The sequence below is a fragment of the Salvelinus alpinus genome, chromosome 11, assembly GCF_045679555.1.
Source record: "Salvelinus alpinus chromosome 11, SLU_Salpinus.1, whole genome shotgun sequence".
Taxonomy (NCBI): domain Eukaryota; kingdom Metazoa; phylum Chordata; class Actinopteri; order Salmoniformes; family Salmonidae; genus Salvelinus; species Salvelinus alpinus.
In genome coordinates, this window is record NC_092096.1 from 14,874,314 (window position 1) to 14,885,514 (window position 11,201).

An 11,201-nucleotide genomic window follows, 5' to 3' on the forward strand; every position below is an offset into this window, starting at 1 on the left:
AAGGTAGGGAGAACCAAGAGACCTGAGGGGACAGAATGGAGGGCTCAGGTTGGAGTGTAGGGTTTGAGCATAGGTAGGGAGGACCAAGAGACCTGAGGTGGCAGAACGGAGTGCTCAGGTTGGAGTGTATGGTTTGATCAGAGCCTGAAGGTAGGGAGGACCAAGAGACCTGAGGGGGCAGAACGGAGGCCTCAGGTTGGAGTGTAGGGATTGAGCATAGCCTGAAGGTAGGGAGAACCAAGAGACCTGAGGGGACAGAACGGAGGGCTCAGGTTGGAGTGTAGGGTTTGAGCATAGGTAGGGAGGACCAAGAGACCTGAGGTGGCAGAACGGAGTGCTCAGGTTGGAGTGTATGGTTTGATCAGAGCCTGAAGGTAGGGAGGACCAAGAGACCTGAGGGGGCAGAACGGAGGCCTCAGGTTGGAGTGTAGGGTTTGATCAGAGCGTGAAGGTAGGGAGGACCAAGAGACCTGAGGGGGCAGAACAGAGTACTCAGGTTGGAGTGTAGGGTTTGATCAGAGCCTGAAGGTAGGGAGGGGCAGTTCCGACTGGAAGCCAGTGGAGTGTGTGTAGGAGTGGGGTGAGTTGAGAGAATTTGGGAAGGTTTAAAGCCAGGAGGGCTGTAGCATTCTGGATAAGTTGCAGGGGTTTGATGGCACAGGCAGGGAGCCCAGCCAACAGCGATTTGCAGTAGTCCAGGCGGGAGAGAACATGTGCCTGGATTAGGACCACTTCCTAATTCACAAGCTTCCTGTGTGAGATAGAGTCATACTCTACGGATGTTGTAATGCATGAACCTGCAGGAACAGGTCACTGCTTTGATGTTTGCAGAGAACAACAGGGTGTTGTCCAGGGCCACGCCAAGGTTCTTTGCACTCTGGGAGGGTGACACTGTGGAGTTGTCAACCGTGATGGAGAGGTATTTGAGCGGGCAGGTCGTCCACGGGAGGAAGAGCAGTTTCATCTTGTTGAGGTTGAGCTTTAGGTGGTGGGCTGACATGCCAGTTGAGGTATCAGCCAGGCAACCAGAGATGTGTGTCGCCACCTGGGTGTCAGAAGGCGGGAAGGAGAAAAGTTGTTGAGTGTCATCTGCATAGCAACGATAGGAGAGACCATGTGAGGATATGACGGAGCCGAGTGACTTGGTGTATAGAGAGAAGAGGAGAGGGCCTAGAACTGAGCCCTGGGGGACACCACTAGTGAGAGTAAGTGGTACAAACACAGATCCTCTGCATGTCACCTGGTAGGAGCAGCCTGCCAGGTAGCATGCAGAGTGTACAGAGCCTGAGACAACCAGCCCTGAGAGGGTGGAGAGGAGGATCTGATGGTTCACGGTGTCGAAGGATAGATCTAGGAGGATGAGAACAGAGGAGTGAGAGTCAGCTTTGGTAGTGCGGAGAGCCTCCGTGACACAGAGAAGAGCAGTCTCGGTTGAGTGACCCTTCTTGAAGCCTGACTTGTTAGGGTCAAGAAGATTGTTCTGAGAGAGATGACGAGGACGTTGATCAGAGACAGAACGCTGAAGTGTTTCAGAAAGAAAAGAAAGAAGGGATACAGATCTATAGTTTTTGATGTCAGATGAGTCAAGTTTCTTGAGGAGGGAAGCATCTCGGGCCATTTTGAAGTCAGAGGAGACGTAGCCAGTTGTCAGGGACGAGTTGATGAGGGAAGCGGGGAATGGGAGAAAGTCTCCAGAGATGGTCTGGAGAACGGAGAAGGGGATGGGATCGAGCGGGCAGGCTGTCGGGCGGCCAGACAACAGGAAGTCATCAGGATAGAGAGGGGAGAAAGAGGTCAAGGCGTAGGGTAGTTCTGTGTGAGTGAGACCAGTGGACTCAATAGGCTGAGTGAATGAGTAGCATATGTCGTCAACCTTTTTCCGCAGAGAGGGAGGAGGGAGATGGTGGAGGATTAAGGAGGGAGGACAAGGTGGAAAAGAGTTTCCTAGGGTTAGAGGCAGACACATGACATTTAGAGTGGTAGAAAGTGGCTTTAGAAGCAGATACAGAGGAAGAGAAGGTAGAGAGGAGAGTGTGAAAGGATGATAGGTCCTCCAGAAGTTTAGGTTTCCTCCATTTTTGCTCAGCTGCCCGCAGCCCTGTTCTGTAAACTCGCAATGAGTCACTTAGCTACGAAGCAGGAGGGGAGGGCCGAGCCGGCCGGGAAGTCCTCTAGCTATAGAATGAATCAACCACATCTCATGAAGTCACTGAAACGCTGAACAAGGAGTTTCAGTCAGTTTTGGAATGGATGGCCAGTAATAAACTGGTCCTGAACATCTCTAAAACTAAGAACATGGTATTTGGTACAAATCATTCCTTAAGTGCTAGACCTCTGGTAATGAATGGTGTGGCTGTTGAACAAGTTGAGGAGGCTAAATTACTTGGCGTTAGATTGTAAACTGTCATGGTCAAAACATATACTGTAGATTCAATGGTTGTAAAGATGGGGAGAGGTCTGTCCGTAATAAAAATATGTTCTGCTTTTTTGACACCGCACTCCACAGAGCAAGGCCTGCAGGCTCTAGTTTTGTCTTATCTTGATTATTGCCTTGTGGTCAAGTGCTGCTAAGAAAGACCTAGTTAAGCTGCAGCTGGCCCAGAACAGAGTCTTGCTTTTTATTGTAATCAGAGGGCTGATATAAATACTATGCTGCCAGTCTCTCTTGGCTAAGAGTTGAGGAAAGACTGACTGCATCACTTATTTTTATAAGAAACATTATTGTGTTGAAAATTCCAAATTGTTTTTAAGGTCACCTTCCACACAGCTCTGACACACACACTTACCCCAGCAGACATGCCACCAGGGGTCTTTTCACACAGTCCCCAAATCCACAACAAATGTCAGAAAGTATCCAGTTACAGTATATGGAGATATTATTGCATGGATCTTCCTTCTATCTCATATTGCTCAGATGAGCAGCAAACAAGGCTGAGATTAGTAGTGGTGGTCAGGAGGAAGGGAGGGAGGCACCTGTTGTACATGTGCCTTTACAGTGAAGAAGTAGTGCACTATATAGGGAATATGGTACCGTTTGGGCCACAGACACGGAGAGAGCAGTTGTGTGACGGAGTCCGCCAGCAGCACCAATGTACTGTACAGCCTCAGTAGAACTATCTGAAAGCTACATTACTATATTACTGGGATTTAGTGAACCCTGCCAGCACACTTCATTATCCACAATTCAAAACGCAGTAACTGTGAAATGAAATGGATCCGCTCAAATAACAATGGCTTCCTTTCCTTTCCGCATACGGATAGTGTGATAGAGAGAGGACATACGGTATTGTAACATGGAGAGTGTGATAGAGAGAGGACATACGGTATTGTAACATGGGTAGTGTGATAGAGAGAGGACATACGGTATTGTAACATGGACAGTGTGATAGAGAGAGGACATACGGTATTGTAACATGGAGAGTGTGATAGAGAGAGGACATACGGTATTGTAACATGGAGAGTGTGATAGAGAGAGGACATACGGTATTGTAACATGGAGAGTGTGATAGAGAGAGGACATACGGTATTGTAACATGGGTAGTGTGATAGAGAGAGGACATACGGTATTGTAACATGGGTAGTGTGATAGAGAGAGGACATACGGTATTGTAACATGGATAGTGTGATAGAGAGAGGACATACGGTATTGTAACATGGACAGTGTGATAGAGAGAGGACATACGGTATTGTAACATGGATAGTGTGATAGAGAGAGGACATACGGTATTGTAACATGGGTAGTGTGATAGAGAGAGGACATACGGTATTGTAACATGGAGAGTGTGATAGAGAGAGGACATACGGTATTGTAACATGGGTAGTGTGATAGAGAGAGGACATACGGTATTGTAACATGGATAGTGTGATAGAGAGAGGACATACGGTATTGTAACATGGAGAGTGTGATAGAGAGAGGACATACGGTATTGTAACATGGGTAGTGTGATAGAGAGAGGACATACGGTATTGTAACATGGAGAGTGTGATAGAGAGAGGACATACGGTATTGTAACATGGAGAGTGTGATAGAGAGAGGACATACGGTATTATAACATGGGTAGTGTGATAGAGAGAGGACATACGGTATTGTAACATGGATAGTGTGATAGAGAGAGGACATACGGTATTGTAACATGGAGAGTGTGATAGAGAGAGGACATACGGTATTGTAACATGGAGAGTGTGATAGAGAGAGGACATACGGTATTGTAACATGGAGAGTGTGATAGAGAGAGGACATACGGTATTGTAACATGGGTAGTGTGATAGAGAGAGGACATACGGTATTGTAACATGGAGAGTGTGATAGAGAGAGGACATACGGTATTGTAACATGGGTAGTGTGATAGAGAGAGGACATACGGTATTGTAACATGGAGAGTGTGATAGAGAGAGGACATACGGTATTGTAACATGGAGAGTGTGATAGAGAGAGGACATACGGTATTGTAACATGGGTAGTGTGATAGAGAGAGGACATACGGTATTGTAACATGGACAGTGTGATAGAGAGAGGACATACGGTATTGTAACATGGGTAGTGTGATAGAGAGAGGACATACGGTATTGTAACATGGAGAGTGTGATAGAGAGAGGACATACGGTATTGTAACATGGACAGTGTGATAGAGAGAGGACATACGGTATTGTAACATGGGTAGTGTGATAGAGAGAGGACATACGGTATTGTAACATGGAGAGTGTGATAGAGAGAGGACATACGGTATTGTAACATGGGTAGTGTGATAGAGAGAGGACATACGGTATTGTAACATGGAGAGTGTGATAGAGAGAGGACATACGGTATTGTAACATGGGTAGTGTGATAGAGAGAGGACATACGGTATTGTAACATGGGTAGTGTGATAGAGAGAGGACATACGGTATTGTAACATGGACAGTGTGATAGAGAGAGGACATACGGTATTGTAACATGGGTAGTGTGATAGAGAGAGGACATACGGTATTGTAACATGGACAGTGTGATAGAGAGAGGACATACGGTATTGTAACATGGGTAGTGTGATAGAGAGAGGACATACGGTATTGTAACATGGAGAGTGTGATAGAGAGAGGACATACGGTATTGTAACATGGGTAGTGTGATAGAGAGAGGACATACGGTATTGTAACATGGAGAGTGTGATAGAGAGAGGACATACGGTATTGTAACATGGAGAGTGTGATAGAGAGAGGACATACGGTATTGTAACATGGATAGTGTGATAGAGAGAGGACATACGGTATTGTAACATGGATAGTGTGATAGAGAGAGGACATACGGTATTGTAACATGGACAGTGTGATAGAGAGAGGACATACGGTATTGTAACATGGACAGTGTGATAGAGAGAGGACATACGGTATTGTAACATGGGTAGTGTGATAGAGAGAGGACATACGGTATTGTAACATGGGTAGTGTGATAGAGAGAGGACATACGGTATTGTAACATGGACAGTGTGATAGAGAGAGGACATACGGTATTGTAACATGGGTAGTGTGATAGAGAGAGGACATACGGTATTGTAACATGGACAGTGTGATAGAGAGAGGACATACGGTATTGTAACATGGAGAGTGTGATAGAGAGAGGACATACGGTATTGTAACATGGGTAGTGTGATAGAGAGAGAACATACGGTATTGTAACATGGGTAGTGTGATAGAGAGAGGACATACGGTATTGTAACATGGGTAGTGTGATAGAGAGAGGACATACGGTATTGTAACATGGAGAGTGTGATAGAGAGAGGACATACGGTATTGTAACATGGATAGTGTGATAGAGAGAGGACATACGGTATTGTAACATGGAGAGTGTGATAGAGAGAGGACATACGGTATTGTAACATGGATAGTGTGATAGAGAGAGGACATACGGTATTGTAACATGGAGAGTGTGATAGAGAGAGGACATACGGTATTGTAACATGGACAGTGTGATAGAGAGAGGACATACGGTATTGTAACATGGGTAGTGTGATAGAGAGAGGACATACGGTATTGTAACATGGGTAGTGTGATAGAGAGAGGACATACGGTATTGTAACATGGAGAGTGTGATAGAGAGAGGACATACGGTATTGTAACATGGGTAGTGTGATAGAGAGAGGACATACGGTATTGTAACATGGAGAGTGTGATAGAGAGAGGACATACGGTATTGTAACATGGAGAGTGTGATAGAGAGAGGACATACGGTATTGTAACATGGAGAGTGTGATAGAGAGAGGACATACGGTATTGTAACATGGAGAGTGTGATAGAGAGAGGACATACGGTATTGTAACATGGGTAGTGTGATAGAGAGAGGGAATATAGGGAATAGGGCTCTGGTTAACAGTAGTCCACTATATAGGGAATAGGGCTCTGGTCAACAGTAGTGTACTATATAGGGAATAGGGCTCTGGTCAACAGTAGTCCACTATATAGGGAATAGGGCTCTGGTCAACAGTAGTGCACTATATAGGGAATAGGGCTCTGGTCAACAGTAGTCCACTACATAGGGAATAGGGCTCTGTTCAACAGTAGTCCACTATATAGGGAATAGGGCTCTGGTCAACAGTAGTGCACTATATAGGGAATAGGGCTCTGGTCAACAGTAGTGTACTATATAGGGAATAGGGCTCTGGTCAACAGTAGTCCACTATATAGGGAATAGGGCTCTGGTCAACAGTAGTGCACTATATAGGGAATAGGGCTCTGGTCAACAGTAGTCCACTATATAGGGAATAGGGCTCTGGTCAACAGTAGTCCACTATATAGGGAATAGGGCTCTGGTCAACAGTAGTGTACTATATAGGGAATAGGGCTCTGGTCAACAGTAGTCCACTATATAGGGAATAGGGCTCTGGTCAACAGTAGTGCACTATATAGGGAATAGGGCTCTGGTCAACAGTAGTCCACTACATAGGGAATAGGGCTCTGTTCAACAGTAGTCCACTATATAGGGAATAGGGCTCTGGTCAACAGTAGTGCACTATATAGGGAATAGGGCTCTGGTCAACAGTAGTGCACTACATAGGGAATAGGGCTCTGGTTAACAGTAGTCCACTACATAGGGATTAGGGCTCTGGTCAACAGTAGTGCACTACATAGGGAATAGGGCTCTGGTTAACAGTAGTCCACTACATAGGGAATAGGGTTCTGGTTAACAGTAGTCCACTACATAGGGAATAGGGCTCCGGTTAACAGTAGTGTACTATATAGGGAATAGGGCTCTGGTTAACAGTAGTCCACTACATAGGGAATAGGGCTCCATTTGGGACTCATCCATACACATAGGAACTGTCTTCCAGCTTTCTTTACCCCACAGAATGGGACACAGTCTTTTATTTAGTTTTAATGTAGTAGCGACTGTGTTATGTGGTACTATACCTTGTGATTTTGAAGATGCGTAGAAGGCGTACGCAACGTAGCACAGAGATGCCTAGCGACTGTGTTATGTGGTACTATACCTTGTGATTTTGAAGATGCGTAGAAGGCGTACGCAGCGCAGAACAGAGATGCCTAGTGGGGACATGATCTTGGTCTCCACCAGAATGGTCTCCAGGATGCCTCCACACACCACGAAGCTGTCAAAGCGGTTGAACAGAGACACGAAGTAGGCCTGTAGACCCAGGCTGTACATCTTTAACAGCATCTCCCCTGTAAACAACGCCAGCAGGACCTTGTTGGCTATGTCTGATGAGAGAGAGAGCGAGAGAGAGAGAGAGAGAGAGAGAGAGAGAGAGAGAGAGAGAGAGAGAGAGAGAGAGAGAGAGAGAGAGAGAGAGAGAGAGAGAGAGAGAGAGAGAGAGAGAGAGAGAGAGAGAGAGAGAGAGAGAGAGAGAGAGAGAGCAAGAGACAGAGAGAAAGAGAGAGAGAGAGAGAGAGAGAGAGAGAGAGAGAGAGAGAGAGAGAGAGAGAGAGAGAGAGAGAGAGAGAGAGATAGAGACAGAGAGAGAGAGAAAGAGAGAGAGAGAGAGAGAGAGAGAGAGAGAGAGAGAGAGAGAGAGAGAGAGAGAGAGAGAACGGAGGAGAGAGAGAGAGAAAGAGAGAGAGAGAGAGACAGAGAGAGAGAGAGATAGAGGGAGGGAGGAAGAGAAAGGGAGGGAGGGAGGGAGAGAGAGGGAGGGAGAGAGAGAGGGTGGTGAGGGTATATAACTTAAAGTAACTGTCCAGTATTTACAGATTTATATGAAATATGACCTAGAATTTAGTGAAAAAAGGTAATTAAGTTCGTTATGAACCAGCTTTTCTGTGTTGGAATTGTGTGGGCGTACCCCAACAACAGAATGGTGTGGGCGTACCCCAACAACAGAATGGTGTGGGCGTACGCCAACAACAGAAAGGTGTGGGCGTACCCCAACAACAGAATGGTGTGGTCGTACCCCAACAACAGAATGGTGTGGGCGTACCCCAACAACAGAATGGTGTGGGCGTACCCCAACAACAGAATGGTGTGGGCGTACCCCAACAACAGAATGGTGTGGGCGTACCCCAACAACAGAATGGTGTGGGCGTACCCCAACAACAGAATGGTGTGGGCGTACCCCAACAACAGAATGGTGTGGGCGTACGCCAACAACAGAAAGGTGTGGACGTACCCCAACAACAGAATGGTGTGGTCGTACACCAACAACAGAATGGTGTGGGCGTACCCCAACAACAGAATGGTGAGGGCTTACCCCAACAACAGAATGGTGTGGGCGTACCCCAACAACAGAATGGTGTGGGCGTACGGCAACAACAGAAAGGTGTGGGCGTACCCCAACAACAGAATGGTGTGGGCGTACCCCAACAACAGAATGGTGAGGGCGTACCCCAACAACAGAATGGTGTGGTCGTATACTGGTCATTACAATTATTAACGCTGTAGACCGCTGATTGGCCAGCTCGTCCTCCTATAGCAAGCACTTTTGAAATGGCCTGTTTGATTTTTGAAGGTGTTTTTTATTATAAATATGAGTATAGGATGAGTCAAAAACATTATTTGGCTATGAGTTAACAGAATATTAACTTATTTATATACAGAACCAGTCAAAAGTTTGGACACACCTACTCATTCAAGGGTTTTTCTTTTCTACATTTTAGAATAATAGTGAAGACATCAACACTATGAAATAACACATATGGAATCATGTAGTAACCAACAAAGGGTTAAACAAATCTAAATATATTTTATATTTGAGATGCTTCAAAGTAGCCACCCTTTGCCTTGACAGCTTTGCACACTCTTGGCATTCTCTCAACCAGCTTCATGAGGAATGGTTTTCCAACAGTCTTGAAGGAGTTCCCACATATACTGAGCACTTGTTGGCTGCTTTTCCTTCACTCTGCAGTCCGACTCATCCCAAACCATCTCTGTTTGGTTGAGGTTGTGGAGGTCAGGTCATCTGATGCAGCACTCCATCACTCTCCTTGGTCAAATAGCCCTTACACAGTTCTGGAGGTGTGTTGGGTCATTGCCCTGTCGAAAAACAAATACATTTCCCACTAAGCGCAAACCAGATGGTATGGCATATCGCTGCAGAATGCTGTGGTAGCCATGCTGGTTAAGTCTGCCTTGAAATATGAATAAATCACTGACAGTGTTACCAGCAAAGCACCCTCACACCATCACATCTCCTCCATGCTTCACGGTGGGAACCACACATGCGGAGATAATCTGTCTCACAAAGACACGGCGGTTGGAACCAAAAATCTTACATTTGGACTCATCAGACCAAAGGACAGATTTCCACCGGTCTAATGTCCATTGCTCGTGTTTCTTGGCCCAAGCAAGTCTCTTCTTCTTATTGGTGTCCTTTAGTAGTGGTTTCTTTGCAGCAATTCGACCATGAAGGCCTGAATCACAGTCTCCTCTGAACAGTTGATGTTGAGATGTGTCTGTTACTTGAACTCTGTGAGGTGCAATTCATTATTTCTGAGGCTGGTAACTCTAATGAACTTATCTTCAGCAGCAGAAGTCACTCTGGGTCTTCCTTTCCTGTGGCGGTCCTCATGAGAGCCAGTTTAATTATAGCGCTTGATGGTTTTTGCGACTGCACTTGAAGAAACTTTAAAAGTTCTTGACATTTTCCATATTGACTGACCTTCATGTTTTAAAGTAATGATGGACTGTCGTTTCTCTTTGCTTATTTTAGCTGTTCTTGCCATAATATGGACATGGTCCTTCACCAAATAGGGCTATCTTCTGTATACCACCCCTACCTTGTCACAGCACAACTGATTGGCTCAAACACATTAAGAAGGAAAGAAATTCCACAACTTAACTTTGAACAAGGCACACCTGTTCATTGAAATGTATTCCAGGTGACTACCTCATAAAGCTGGTTGAGAGAATGCCAAGAGTGTGCAAAGCTGTCATCATGACTACTTTGGAGATTCTAAAATATATTTTTATTTGTTTAACACTTTTTGGGGTTACAACAGTACATGATTCCATATGTGTTATTTCATCATTTTGATGTCTTCATTATTATTATACAATGTAGAAAATAGTAAAAAATAAAGAAAAACCCTTGAAGGAGTAAGTGTGTCCAACCTTTTGACTGGTACTGTTATATTTGTTGTATTTTTCCCCCTGATTTCACCTCGTCTGGGGAGAGGCGAAGGTGGAGTCATGCGTCCTCCGAAAACACAACCCACCAAACCGCGCTTCTTAACACCCGCCCGATTAACCCGGAAGCACCAACGTGTCGGAGGAAACACCGTTCAACTGACAACGAGGTCAGCCTGCAGGCACCCGGCCCGCCACAAGGAGTCGCTAGAGCGTGATGAGCCAAGGAAAGCCAAACCCTACCCTAACCCGGACAATGCTGGCCCAACGGGACTCCCGGCCACAGCCAGTTGTGGCACAGCCCGGGAATGAACCCGGGTCTGTAGTAATGCCTCTAGCACTGCGATACAGTGCTTTAGACCACTGCGCCACCCGGGAGGCCCCAGAATACAATTTTTAAAAGTGAGATTTTCACTGGACAATTACTTTAGGATTAGTGAGGTGTAGAAACCAACAGCTTATTGGATAAAGGAGAAAGGTGAATAGAAGGATGACAGAAAGGAGAAAGACTAAACAACAGAGATGATTTAATAAAGATATTTTGGCTACTCTGAGGAAAGAGGAAGAGAAATTACAACAAAGAATTGAATAACAAATCTGTGAAGAATGTGATTTGGTGAGCAGTGTTGTTAGCAGGATAATAAGACCAGTTCAG

At 45.6% G+C, this 11,201-nt stretch overlaps 1 protein-coding gene across 11 annotated transcripts in view; it reads right to left on the minus strand.

Annotated features, from left to right (window-relative positions):
- cacna1c (calcium channel, voltage-dependent, L type, alpha 1C subunit) overlaps positions 1-11,201 on the minus strand; it is a 556,532-nt gene that overhangs the window by 74,425 nt on the left and 470,906 nt on the right. For all 11 annotated transcript variants that reach the window (XM_071331812.1, XM_071331816.1, XM_071331807.1 and 8 more), the window contains exon 13: positions 7,461-7,686. In XM_071331812.1, coding sequence (XP_071187913.1) covers positions 7,461-7,686 — 226 coding nt within the window. The remainder of the gene's footprint in view (positions 1-7,460; positions 7,687-11,201) is intronic.